General features: G+C 43.7%; 1 protein-coding gene across 1 annotated transcript in view; it reads left to right on the forward strand.

Annotated features, from left to right (window-relative positions):
* The first annotated feature begins 6,038 nt into the window (after nt 1–6,038).
* The window catches only part of B4GALT5 (beta-1,4-galactosyltransferase 5), a 79,260-nt gene continuing 70,792 nt past the window's right edge, over nt 6,039–14,506 (forward strand). The window contains exon 1 of the mRNA XM_079784740.1: nt 6,039–6,346. Coding sequence (XP_079640866.1) covers nt 6,232–6,346 — 115 coding nt within the window. The 5' untranslated portion in view covers nt 6,039–6,231. The remainder of the gene's footprint in view (nt 6,347–14,506) is intronic.

The following is a 14,506-nucleotide window of genomic DNA, read 5'->3' on the forward strand; positions in this document are numbered from 1 at the left end:
GATAAATGTTATAAAAATAATGTCAAGAGAAAGCAAGTTGCAGAAGAGTATATTTGTAATCAGTCAGGATAAGCCAGGTTATTCAGTATTGACAAACAGCCCCTATATCTTAGAGGCTTAAAACAGAACATAGTACATGTTCATCACTGGCCAGATGGAGTTGGGCGAGTTTCCTCTCACTCTGGAACCCAGCAGTTGAGGCAGCTGCTCTTCAGGAAATTGATGATTATCATGGTCAAGAGAAAAGAGTGGCAAAGGACACACTGTTTTGTGTGTGTGTGTGGTTTTTTTTTTTGACACATTGGTTCTTAAAGCTGCTGGCAGATAGTGATGCCTGTCACTTCCGCTCTGAGCATCAGTTTCCTCGAAAAGGCGGTGCTTAACCACTGCCTGCCTGGAGGTTAGAAGGATGAACCTCATAGTCAATGCACAGTCAATTGGCATTTCTGGCATGGAAGCACTCAATGCTAAGTAAGGCTCCTGGGACCTGGAGAGCAGTTATGCTCATGTCAATGATCTTTATCTGCTGACTGCCTCTGGGAGTTTGAACTGAGGTAGTCATTGCTCGGTGATGTTATCACACTACTGGTGATTAGTATTTATGCATTGTGCAATGGCTTCCTCAAGACCGGTGCCTGGAAACGTCTCCAGTAGAGTTTGAAAGGGTGGGCAGGACACACAAGGCCCAACATGTGCTCTCCTGGCATTTCTCCAAGGGACCTCACTTGCTTTAGACTACTCCCCTCCTCTAAAACCTTCACGTGCTCCCTGTGGTCCACAGGAACACGGGTAAGAATAGCGAAAGCTCCCATTGATTGAGCACCTGTTACATGGCGGACACTTTATAGATACTATCTCAAATCCTCACAGCAATCCCGGGAGAAAGGAACTGTGTGATCCCTATTTTATAGATGTAGAAATGGAGGCTCAAAGGGGTGAAATAACCAGCCAAGATCACAGAGGCAGGCCTGGTTAGTCACCAGATCTTTCTGACTTTGGGGCCTTGGCTGACCCACAGGGTCAGGCCCTCCCACCCCTGCCTCACCCCTCCCCTTTTCCTTTTCCTTGGAGGGACCTGCTGCTCCAGCCAGGCCGGCCTCCTCTCAGTGCTCTTGAGCAAGCCTGTTTCAAAGACCATCTAGAATCTCACTGGACACCTTCCCTGACTGCCTGCCACATGAGTCCTGCCCTCATGGCACTGTACCAGTTACTCACTTTCCTGTTCGTCCTGTCACTGGCTGCGAGAACCACCCCTGCATTCGCTATGCCCTGCCTATGCTCGGTGCACACCTAATATTGTTTTGGCATTCCTTCAACAATTATTGAGCACCCGTTGGGTGCCAGGCACAGCGCTAGATGCAAAGATGCAGCAGAGAGGGAAACAAAATCCCTGACCTCATGAACTTATGTTCTGATACGGGAGACAGAAAACGAACAAAGAAACATACATATGTAATATAAATGTCAGGATGAAAAATGCTCTGAAAAAAACAAACAAACCTGGGTAAGGAAATAGAGTGTTCTTGGATGGGAAGAAGGAAGATATTTTAGAGGAAAGGTCTCTTAGAAGAAATAACGTTTGGGCAGAGATAAAAGTGCAGTGAGCTTGTTTGACTAATGAACTGAATAGTAAATGAATAAATGGACAAACGCATAAATGCAGGCTTGAGTGAGTTGGAAATGGAATGTGGAAGGAAGACACTCACCTCCAACATCTTTTTGCCCTTCTTCCATTAAGAAAATAACAACTACCTTTTTCAATGCCTTGTTATTTCAGATGGGACATGAGTAGAGATTGGTCAGCAGTATATAGTCCAGACGTGGGAAGGCCTGCCCATCTCTTTCCTTAGAGGAACAGATGAATTCCTTGCCCACCTAGGCTAAGGTAGAGGTCGATGGTGAGGGAATCCAACTGCAGAGGACATTGGTTGTTTTGAGTTGGCTAGATCCTCATTGGAGGATTCCTTCCTAATTGGAGCCCATTTTATATCAACCAAAGGGACCAGATCTTTTTCCCTGTCCCAGCATGGGCAGAGGTACACGAGTCCCTGAGAGCTTTCCACCTCCCAGCATGTTGTAGAAGTCAGCCCAGTGAGTATCACTTCACAGATGTGCAAGTGATGGAGTGAGGGCTTCCAGGACATGCATCCAAGGCCCGTGGCAAGCCACCTTTGGCTTATTTACCAGAAGCATCTCTTCCCTCCGCTCCCAGAGCAACAGCTTCCTGGCTTTGCCCCCTTCCCCTGTGTCTTCCTGGCAGAGTCACACTCTCTACCCTGCCATTCAAAGTTGGACTTCCTCAAGGCTCAGTCCCAAGTGCCCCACCTTTTTCTCAAAACCAGCTGACAATGGATGGTATTGAGGTGTGGTTTTTATTTGCATTTTTCAAAAGATGTAAGCATATTTTCATATGCTATTGGCCACTTGGATAGCCTCTTGGATGAGATGTGTATTTGTCTCTTGCTTGCTTTTCCCCCTCTTTTTCCTTATTGGATTGTTGCTCTTTATAATATTTTGGCTATGAGTTCTTTTTCACCTCTCTCTATATTTCTATTTCTTCTCCTACTTTGCCGCCCATTTCCCCCCCTTAATGGTGTCTTTTGATGAAGAGAAATTCTTAATTTGAATATAGCCCAAGCTATCAAATCTTTCCCGTTTGGTTTGTGTTTGTGTCCTCTGACAAGTCTTTGCCTACTCCCAGGGCATGAAGATATTCTATGTTTTTGTCTAAGAGCTTTTGGATTTGATAGTTCATATTTAGAGTTACAATGCACCTTGAATTGCTTTTGTGGGAGGTAGCAGTGAAGAGTCTTTTTTTTCCCCCACATGGAAGTCCAATTGACCTATTACTAGCTCAATTAAACAAAGCAACATTGCATGGTGGTTAGATGGGTGTTCATTGTACCATACTTGCAACTTCCCTATAGGTTTAAAATGTTTTAAATAAAGTGTTGGGGGAAAATTATGAAAATAAAGACAGAGGGACTGTTGTAGATAAACAAATAGTAGAAATAATTCCAAATGCAATGTGTAAACTTTGATTTGATACTGTTGAAAAATAAACAGCCATAAAAAACATTCTTTTTAAAAATGGGGAAATTTGGGATGAACCATATTTTATAGGATATTATGACATGATTGTTCATTTTCTTAGGTGTGATGATATTATTATGTTTATTTAGGAGAATGCAATTTTTCTTAGGGTTTTTGAAGTATTGAGACATGAAATACCAGTAAGGCAGCAACTTACTTTTAAATAACTCAGAAAAAAAAATTGTACATATAAACAGTAAGGCAGCAACTTACTTTTAAATAACTCATTAAAAAATTGTACATATAGATAGATAAAACTAGGAAAATGTTAACGATTGTTGAATCCAGATGGAGAGTGTTCCTTGTACTATTATTTAAAGTTTTCTGTATGTTTGAAAATGTTTATTGAAGAGATGGTAGGGGAGAGGCCGATGTGTGGGCCAAACAAAAAGTGGTTCAGGTCAGCTTATTTCGGGTCTAGGGCCTTGTCTCTGCTCTCTCGCTTATTCCACACCATTTCACAGATAACAAATAGAAGCTCAGAGGGGTTAGTGATTTACTCAAGGTCATACAGCCATTTGAGATCACGCCAAGATTTGAACCCACATTTGAACCCACATCTGTCTGAGTCAACCCACATCTGCTTTTCTTTTTCATTGTTTCGTTGTTTAAGTCTCTTCTCTCCCATCTCATTCCCCAGGGTTGTTGGAGCTGGCGAGAGCTATGTGCATTTACTACATGTGCCAGGCTTTGCATATATTACTCAAATCCTCACAACAACCTGATGTAGATGTTACTAATAACATCCCCCATTTTACTGAGAGGCACAGAGAGGTTAAGTTACCTGCCTAAGGTCATTCAGGTAAGAATGGAAGAGCTGGGAGTCAGAGAACCTGGGTAGTCTGGTTCTACAGCCCTCACTTAAAGGATCAAACACTGTGAAAAGTATAAATCAACTTCAGGAATAGAATGCAGGCTATCGTTGGTTCTCACAGAATACCTGCAAAATCCTCTCTACTCCTGACTGCTTCTGGCATTCCAAGACAGTCCCCCAGGTTCAGATGTGTCTACACAGGGAACACTTGCCTCCTCAATTCAGCTGTCAGTTTCTTGAAGCTGGGGCTGGTTCTACTGGCCCTGGCCATGAGTTTCTCTACCTTTGAGATCTTCTGGCCTGGGCTGATTGAAAAGTGATGTTTTGAATATGGTCTCACACTATCCTATCGAGTAGGATGCCAATTTGCCTGCAGAATGAGAATTAGGGGCCAGATGGAATGCTGAGGCAGTTACAACCTAGTGATCAAGGATCTGCCTTGGGAGACAGATCAATTTTGATTTGAGCCCTTAAGGTTAATAACCATAAAATTATTTTCGTTGCTACTTCATAACTGTAATTTTGCTACTGTTATGAATCGTAATGTAAATATCTGTGTTTTCCGATGGTCTTAGGTGACCCTGCTAGTGGTTCTCAACCTGTGGGTCACGACCCACAGGTTGAGAACCGCTGCTGTAGAGACTAAGACCATCGGAAAACACAGATATTTACATTACGATTCATTAACAGTAGCAAAATTACAGTTATGAAGTAGCAACGAGAATAATTTTATGGTTGTGGTCACCACAACATGAGGAACTGTATTAAAGGGTTGCGGCATTAGAAAGGTTGAGAACCACTGGGTTAGGTGAATTGCTCCTCCCTCTAGGAGTCCCCTTCCCCCCCTTCTTCTTCATCTCCTCTTTCTCCTTCTTCTTCTTTAACCATATATATATATAAAAGCCTAAGCGACCATCCGACCATTCTATCATCCGACCGGTAGTTATAACACGCAATGACCGCCAGGGGGCAGACACTCTGATCGGTAGCTATGACGCGCACTGACCACCAGGGGGCAGACGCTGAACGCAGGAGCTGCTGAGCTGCGGTGACTTGGCAGCTGCGGTTTTGGGTGAAGCACCAGGAACCAGAGAGGAGGGAGTCTGATTCCAGGGTGCGTCACCCAAGAACTGCCCTCTTGCAATCTGGGACCCCTCAGGGGATGTCGGAGAGCCGGTTTTGGCCTGATCCCCGCAGGCCAGGCTGAGGGACCCCACCAGTGCATGAATTCATGCAACAGGCCTCTAGTAGGAATAATAAGAGTACATACCTTAGGGATGTTGGGGGGATGTAATGAGATAAGTAAAACCAAATATCTCTCAGCATGTCTTCACATTGATCACTGTTATCATCACACTCCTTATGATTTTGTGGGATGTGGACCCTGCTTAGAATTCCAGCTTCATCCCTGCGCGCTCCCTATCTTACTAGAGTCAACCTGGGGACAGATCAGGCTTTTTAAGCTCAGGCCTTTGCACCTGCTATTCACTCTTTTATGTCTCAGTTCATATCACCTGCTCAGTTTGGCCGTCCTTGACCCCACGGGCCTGTCTCCTGTTTTCTTGTGTTCCTATCACTTACCAGTACCAGATATTATGAATTGATCTGTTTCTTTTTCTCCTGCCATTTGAATGTAAGTTCCAAGAAGACACAGATTTTGTCTGTTTTGTTCTTTGTAGCCTCCCCAGCATCAAGAACGGTGTCTGGCATTCCATAAATGGAGAATTGAATGAATGAGTGAATGGGTGAATGAATGAACGTGTCTAGCGAGCTCCCCATCTACAATCCCAGATCTTGCGCGGCGCTTGGCGACCAGCCGCTTCAGGCATTGCAGATGGCCCCTCGGGCTCCCGAGTTGGGGGCGCCCAAGCGCGGAGCCAACGCGCACTTGAGCGACGCTCCCCGAAAGCCTGGGCGGTGGCCGCGCCCGGAGAGGGGCTGTCGCCATTTGGCGACGTTCCCCCGCGTGCCGCCGGGCAGCGGACCGGCCGGGCGTGAGCGCGCGCGCGGGTCTCTGGCTCCGGGGCCCGGCGGCGCTGGCCCCGCCCCTCCCGTCCGCGCCGCCCGCCCCGCCCCGCCCCCGCCGCCCGCTCCGCCCCCGCCGCTGCGCTCCCTCCGGGCCGCTCCGGCCCCTGCTCGCTTCATGTGTCCCGGCCCGCGGCGGCCGGCGGCTGGGAGCGGCGAGGCGGCGGCGAGCGGCGGCCGGCGAGACCCGGGAGGTGGTGGCCGAGGCCCAGGCGGCGGCGGCGGAGGCCGAGGCGGCGGCGGACGGGAAGCGGCGGGAGCAGGCCCGGCCCGGCCCTCAGGCGGCCGCCGGCTGCAGCATGCGCGTCCGCCGGGGGCTGCTGCGGCTGCCGCGCCGCTCGCTGCTCGCCGCGCTCTTCTTCTTCTCGCTCTCGTCCTCGCTGCTCTACTTCGTCTATGTGGCGCCGGGCATAGGTAAGACGGGGGTCGGGGGGCGCCGCTGTGGCCTCGAGGGGACCCCGGGAACCCCCGCCTCGTCCTGAGAGGACCCCGGTCCGCGCTGGATCCCCGGCCCGGAGGCGACCCCGAGCCTGGGAAACAGAAAGCTTACGGGGACCCCGGCCTGGCCCTCGGGAGACTCCTGGACGTTCCCGCCCTCTGCGCCCCGAAACTCCCTCCCCACCCCCGCCGCCTGCTGCCCTCCTAACCCCATCCCCGCGCGAGCGCGACGCGCTTTCACGCAGCCCTCCTTCGTGCCGGGACGCCCCCGTTCCCGCCCTCCCCTCCCTAGAACCCTCACTTCCCGCTTCTCGGCTCGGGAACTCCCGCGCCCCCTGCCCCGGGGTCCCCTCCAGCCCCCGTTCCTGGCATTCCGTGCGCCGAGCCGCGAGACCCCGTGCCCGGGTCTGGAGGCGCCCCACCTTCCTGGTAGCAAGTCCATCCTCCCCCTCCTGCCTCCCCGTGACTAAACCGTTTCCTGCTCATCACCCTACCCTTCCTTCCCTCCACTTTCCCCCGTACACCCACCCCCAGCCCTCCTCCCAACACACACATTCTCTTCTAAGTGACCGGATCGCTTTTCTCGCCCGGTGGCACCCCCCTTCCCGTATGGACGTCCACTCCCCATTCAATCCACGAACCGCGTGAGCGTCCTGGCCGGCTCCCTATCTTTGCCCCACCCCGCCCCGCCCCGCCCCGTCCACCCCCAAGGGCACACTTGTCACTACCTACCCCCCCCCCGCCCCCCAGCCTTCCGCCTTAACACCCCTCACTACCCACCACCACGTCTCAAAACCTCACACCCTTCTTGGTCCTCTGCCACCGTTTCCTCCTGAGTGAAGACTTCAGATGCTGTGGGCGCTTTTCCTTTTTCTTTCACTTCTGCCCACTCCGAGCCTTGATGGTAGAAGGATTCTCTGGTGCCTGCTCTGGGGTCAGAGGGGACATTTAAATTGGCCCTAGAGAATGAGATATGATAAGGGCCTTGGGGAAGTGGTGTCAGGTGGGACGGAGGAGAATGGAGAATAGATGGGATGGTTACTCATTCTTCTCAAAGGCATGTCCTTTAAAGGAAAGATAAGCCACTGAAGAAGCTGAACCCTGCCCAAGACTTTATAAGACCACAGAGCAGACATCCAGGACGTGACCAGAGATTAGAAAGAACTATAGCAAGAGGGTCAAGGTCAGAGGACATTGAGGTCAGACTTGGATTTGAGTCCCTGGCCTGTATGACCTTGGGTTAGTTATTAAACCTCAGTTTTTCTCCTCTGTAAAATGGGATACTGATCCTAAACGCATAGGGTTTTAAGGATGGAAGTAGATAAATTTCCTTTTAAAACATTTATCACTGTACCTGATGCATAGTTTTCCTTAAAAAAAAACCACAAACACTTTAGAAAGAAGGGAGTAAATGGAAGGTTTCAGGAATGTGTTTGCCTGGCTTGGCATCACCTTGGGGCGCTAGAGAAAAACTTCAGTTTAGGGTGAAAAATGATCAGGAGATGTTGAGGGTGGGGCAAGGAGAGTAAATTCTGGTAGACAAAGTGGATTATTTGGATGTTAGGAAAAGGTTGATGGTTTAATTAATTATAGAGAAATGCCCTGTAAGATTGTAGTAGTGACTAGTGCCTGTTGACTTATCAACACTGAACTAGCTAAATAGAGAAGTTTCTAGATGGAGCAGGAGATTCTCCTGATTTTTTTAAAAGCATATTTCACTTGATAGTTTGTACTATAACTAGGTCTAGGAAGATAGAAAAGGCAACATCAGATTGCCCTAGCAGTTTATGAGGTGTCTTAGGAAAAGCATCCAGTAGATAGGAGTTTTGGCAGAACAGGAACAGGTTGAGTAATTAATAGAATTAATTGAGAATAGCTCATTAGCATATTGGATATTAGACTCTGATAAAAATGGGTGTGAAATGATGGATTTGGACCTAGAGGCAGTCTTGGAGCCATAACCCCTTTTGTGAAAGTGACAGGTTATTTCTGCGGTGGGTGCATAAATCAGCCATATCTAAATGGAAAAATGTATCCCACTGGGATAGCAGTCCCCCTTTTGATTAGAAGAGTTAGAGGCCAAATTCTCCAACAGAAATGGAACTTATAAACTTAATTAAAATTCCTTAGTGGTAGATTTTTGGGTCAGTGGAACCCCAGTGAAAAGTGATGGGCTTTTACCATGCTTAGATTCCTTTATTACTAATAACGGAAAAGGCTGTCAAGCACTTAAATTTTTCAGTGTATCTCCTTAAATGTAAGTCTTCTAAAAGGCAGATCTGCTTAGGATTTAAATTCTGTTAGTGGAAGAGGATGTGGCGTGGTTTTAGGTTTCATGAAAGCATGGTTACATTCAGCCAGTTTGGTGGTTTTTACTTGGCTTTCTTGTTAATGAGCTTAATTTTTCAAATGACCAGGTTTGGACAGTGGCGTGGCAAAACTTTTCCAAAGGTTCAGGCAGTCTAGAAAACTAGAAGGTTTTATGTGCTTTGGGATATGAAGACCTTATCTGAGATAATTATTAAAATGAGCTTAGAAAATAACATTAGGTCAAACCATATGAAATTTCTGTTTTTGCAGGGAAAATACAGTTGTATATAATGGCAGTTTGGTATGGCTCAACCTAATATACTTCCAAGTAATGACAATTGTTTTCTGGCAGAATGGAAAGTGTCAGACTTGTATTTCCTTCCAGGTTTAATTTTTTTCCAGTCCTCGCTTTTGATTTGCTTTATATACCCTGTGGCCACATTTTGCTCAAGGGCTAAAGAGAAACCATCACTCCAAGTGTGTTTTATAACTGTATTCAGAAATAGGTAGACTTGAATTTGAGATGAGAAAAATCATTGTTGGTTATAAAAGTTTTAAAGTTGTTCCTATCATATGACCCAGCCACGATTTCACCCTAGCCATTAACTTAGTACTTTTGAGATATAATGTCAGCTTTTAATATCAGTGACTCATAGTTTCAGAGCAAAGGGAAATTTTCCTGGACCTGAGGTCATCTGAAATGGGGTGATGGTACTATTTGACTGAGGAGATTGGACGTGAGGAAAATTACTAAATATTACGATAGTGTATTTGTAACAAATACAAAGTACTCTTAGCTACTTTAATATCCCCATCCCAATCCAAATAGTATTTTTTAAAACATGGCTTCATTGGACATTATGTTTTTGTTGTTAATTCAAAAGTAATGTTCTTTTTTTTTTTATCAGCAGTTTAAAAGTAGCAATGAAAAGGATGGGGCAGAAAGTGTGATGGAAATGGTGGATTTGAAAAAGGAAGAGGAAGGTGATAGGGTGATAAAAATGCCTCCTTTTTTTCTAGTCCTCTCAGCCCCATAGCCTGAGTGATTCTTGTTTATTTAATCACTAATTTTACCTGCACTGTTGAAATCTCCCTGTTCCTTTCAGGGTTCTGAAGAAAACTTTGAACTTATTTATGATCCTTTACCTTCGAAAAGACCTAAGAGCTCAGAGTACTTCCATATTCCAGTCTGACCAGGTCTTTTAGAAGATACGTGAGCCGAAACCGGTTTGGCTCAGTGGATAGAGCGTCGGTCTGCGGACTGAGGGGTCCCGGGTTCGGTTCCGGTCAAGGGCATGTGCATTGGTTGCGGGCACGTCCCCGGTGGGGGATGTGTAGGAGGCGGCTGGTCGATGTTTCTCTCTTATCGACGTTTCTAGCTCTCTATCCCTCTCCCTTCCTCTCTGTAAAATATCAATAAAATATATTTAAAAAAAAAAGATACGTGAACTATTTATAGATGCATATATGAAGTGCTGATTTAAAAAAACTTTAATAAGTCTATGATGCCATCATATGGGAAGGTTATATAGAAGTTAACTGACCTTTGCAAATTGTTAAATGTTGCCAATTTTGAGAGAGTTGCCTTTATGCATTGATGAAATTTTATTAATTGCAGCTCTATCATTTAAACTAATTTTTCTTTTGTCCTTTGATTATTGAAGAAAGGAAATGGAGAATAGTTTTTCCCTTTTGGCCTGCTTAGTTCCAAGAAAAGTTTGATTTATGGCTGGCTTTTGGAAAGCAGGAACCAGTAATTCTGATCCCACCTGACTTGACCAGATGACCTTGAGCAAGTCGCTTGGTTCTCTGATCTTATACTTGGCACAAAAAACAAAGCTGCTTGAAAAACTAGAACTACATCTTAGTCAAAGTTTTAATGAGTTGTTTTTATGTTTGTCCAGTGTGAAGAAATTGTATAGAAAGTTGTTTACATATAGAAAGTTGAGAATTCATTCACACTCTGTACAAATATTTGACCTAAGATTTTAGATAAGATACATGTTTTATATAATCAAATGTAACTTTTTCTAATAACCACAGGAAATTTCAGATTCCCCTCAGTTTACTATTGTATGAAAATAGCCTTTTGTCATTGCTTCTCACATGAAAATGCGCTCTAAATGCCTCAATGCACTTAGTTCCTGAGCTTTTCTGGAATGAAATAAATGTGGTGAAATGTGGGTTATTTTATTTTAGAAAATTAAGAAGCCTCACCCTGTTAAAGACACCCCCTCCTTCCATATGTGCCTGCATATGCACACTCACATATTTTCTTTGAGTATTGCGTCATGTCATTCTTCTTAGAAGGCCGAAGTTATAAATCTGAACAGTACCCTTTTGACCAGGACTTTGGTCATGTTTTATGTTCTCTTTTGCTATGTTGGAAACAAGGTCATGGATTTGGAGTTGAAATGTCTGTAACAGTGAAAATCTGCTAGACTTGGACAATCTTTGGAGGCAGCCGTTCAGACAGTATCAGTTACTTTTCCAGGCCATCATTATTCAAGCCAGTAGACAATTCTGCTCCAATCCAGTTTCCTACCCTGTGCTTGACAGGCCAGAGGGAGCAGCGTAAAATAAATCACCAGGAAGGAAGGTCTCTTTGTGTTGCCATGACTCTTTAGAGCTCTCAAGGGAGTAGGAATTCCAAAGCCATAGAAGCCAAAACGCTACTGACCTACTTGCCCCAATTTTACAGTTTTTTAGATCATGGAAGGTGTGTTGAGCACATGGAACCATAAAAAGCAAGCAAAACTTTAGCAAGCAGTAAGTGAGGAATGTGATGCTGCTGAGGCCTGTCAAAGAAACAGAAAACTGGAGGTTAACGTTGGTCATGATAAAAGATAATCTGAAGCAAACAGATGGGGTGTTGGCTTAAAAGAAATTATTGGCGCTATCACGAGAAGAGGGAGGCTTGTGTGTGCTGTTAGTGAAAGGGAGTTACTCTTTAGTTTCTATTACTAGCCAAAGAAAAGAATGTGTTTCTTTACACACTGGTAGGGTTTTTTATTTTTGTAGAAGGTTGTGAGAATATTAAAGGAATTGAAGATCTGTGGGTCAATAATGCAGTATTTAATACAGTATTTGAGTATCTACCTATCACATTGCCAACTATGGGAGTTATTTGAATTCTAGACTTTTGACTGCTTTTTAAAAATAGATGATCATATAAACCCATGTCGAGTCATTGACTTGCCAAAAGCAGAAAATTATAAGATTACTAGACAAGATTACTCACAAGAAACAACTGCAAAAAAATAGAAGATAGTATGTAATGAACTACTTATTGTATGATACCCTAATGGCACAGGTATTCATTCCTTTATTCAACAATTTTTTGAGTGTCTCCTTTTATCAGGTACTCTTTTGTGTATTGGGCAGTCTAGAAATGAATATGGTGGAACATTTCTGGAAATTCTTGTCCTTGTGATACTTTTATTCTAATGGGAGACAGCCAGTATACAAGATAATTTCAGATAGTGGTGGGAGTGACTGAGGGACTGTTTCAGATTGAGTGGTTAGGGAAAAACTGGTTGAAGAGGTGATATTTGACTTGAAAGGGTAGAACCAGTCACTCACAGGTCTGGGGGTGGTGGTTGGGGTGGGTTTGGGGGGCACTCAGCACATGTAAAGGCTTGAGTGATGGTGACTGGATTTTGTGAGTAGTAGGATATGAGGTTAGAATGGTAGGAGGGGTCAGGACCCTGTAGGCCATGGTAGAATAAGACTGAACTTTAATTTAGAAATCAGCCAGACCTGGGTTTGAATCAGCCCTGAGTGGGCAAATCATTTTCAATTTTATCTTCCAAATAGAGTATTACTCTTTTTCTGAGTGTTGTAAGAATTAAATGTAATACGCATGTAAAATGGCTTAACATAGAACTTGACACAAAGCTCCATATTTTTAATTATTATTTATAACCATAGGAGATGTCCTACTAGATGTAATACTAGTATTACACCGAGAGTTAGGAGGATTGGGCTCCAGTCTGACTTTACCAGTAACTAGATATAAACTTTTACTTATTTTCTCATCTCTGAACTTAGGTAATTGGACAGATTCTAGGGCCCCTTCTAGATCTGATATTAACATTATTCTGAGCAAGTGTGAGTTGAACCTTGAAGTATAAAAAGGAATAGTGACTTCTGTCACTATTAAAAGACACCCCATTAAAAAATAAATTCAGATTTCTCATTCACTTAGTCTCCCACCTCTAATGAAATACTGAGCTGTAGATTCTGTGGTACTGATGGAATGGTGCAGTGCTTGTAATCATCAGACTTCACAGTTTCACTTTTTGGGGTGAATGGCAAAGTTCATACTGCAATGCTTTTGTTTTAGGACATATGAATTTCTGTACTGAAGTCTATCTTTGAAATTGTTGTGACAAAGAAAGGCAGGGGAAAAGAAAATTGTGTTTTCTTGGTCAAAGGAAAAAATTAAAAGAATTTTATGGAAATTTGTTTTGGATGTTAAGATTCCCCCCCTCCCCTTTTATCTTCTGGGTAGTCCTTTTAAGTTTCAATCTGCTAAATCAGTCCTTTTTTCTAGCATCACTCTTTTTCTTTTAAGAATGAAATAGAGCCCTGGACTCAGCTCCTGCCCCATCCTCAGTCCTCTACTAGTAGGTAACCGGATGTTACATGAAAATGAATTTTACATTTTGACCCAGTAATTCTTTTTATATTGTGGCTTTATACTGGAGAACATTCATACCTCCTGCTGATCCCATGAATTCAGTGTTTTCCCAAGCATGGGAATCACACTGAATAATTTAAAGTGCTATCTCTTCTCGAATTCCCCCTTTGCCTCCCTTCTTTTGTTAGTTTGAGTAAGCAATTATTAGACTCTAGGTATTGTTCCTCCTCCTTCCCAGGTTACAGAAATATGCAGGTACTTTGCAGCAATCAGAAGGAAACCTGGTCATTGTTTCTAAGGTACCTTAGTTACTGTCATCAATTATAAACAGTGCTCTTGAGGCAATTAGTGGCCTAATTACGAAGATGAAAAATGTGTAGCATCAGGTACAGGAAAGTGTACATTGTCGGAAAGCTCAGTGTTGTGTTTCAAAACTTAATCTAGGGTATACTAGTGAGCACAACTGTTTATTATTATTAAAGAGCTGTAAAACATTTAAATGCCAGCAAAAAGGGAACGTTTCTTCACCCTCCAGGTGGTCCTCAAAGTATGATTAATAGACATGTAATCTTTTGCTTAATTCTCATGTTGAACACCCCTAAACTTGGAAAGCTGGAAAAACGGGACTTTTTTTTCCTCATAGAACTGCAAATTGACCCATTTTGAGAAGTTCTGCTTTTAGGTGCCAAGACTAAATTGTATTCATGATTGTGATGTTTATATTTTCTGATCAGTAGACTGTTGGCTGATGAAGGTCAGAAAATAGTGTTTTTCTAAATGTGTTGTGGTCATGTTTGTGTAGTTTAAAAAAATCTTTTGTTCCAGTACAGAAAAATGACAAAATTGCCAATTTAAGGAAGTTAAACCAGATGGAGCAAAGATGATAGTAGACTGGCTTTAGGATTCTTGATGTACTTATTTTGAATCTGTGTATTTTAAATAAAAGCATTTACTCTTTAAATTTTTTTTACTCTTTTAATTATTTAATAAAAGCTTATTTTATCCATATCCTCATAATTTATAGAGTAATGATAGGGAAGTTTTCTGGATTGTAATTTCTTTGTGCCTAGGATAGTGCCTACTATATTATATGCACTTAAATTATTCAGTGATATGAGTGAATAGACTGTTTGCCTGGGCAAGTTAGCCTCTTCATTGTTAGATTGCATTTACAATGGGGGAAG

The sequence above is a fragment of the Cnephaeus nilssonii genome (assembly GCF_951640355.1).
Source record: "Cnephaeus nilssonii genome assembly, chromosome: 11".
Taxonomy (NCBI): domain Eukaryota; kingdom Metazoa; phylum Chordata; class Mammalia; order Chiroptera; family Vespertilionidae; genus Cnephaeus; species Cnephaeus nilssonii.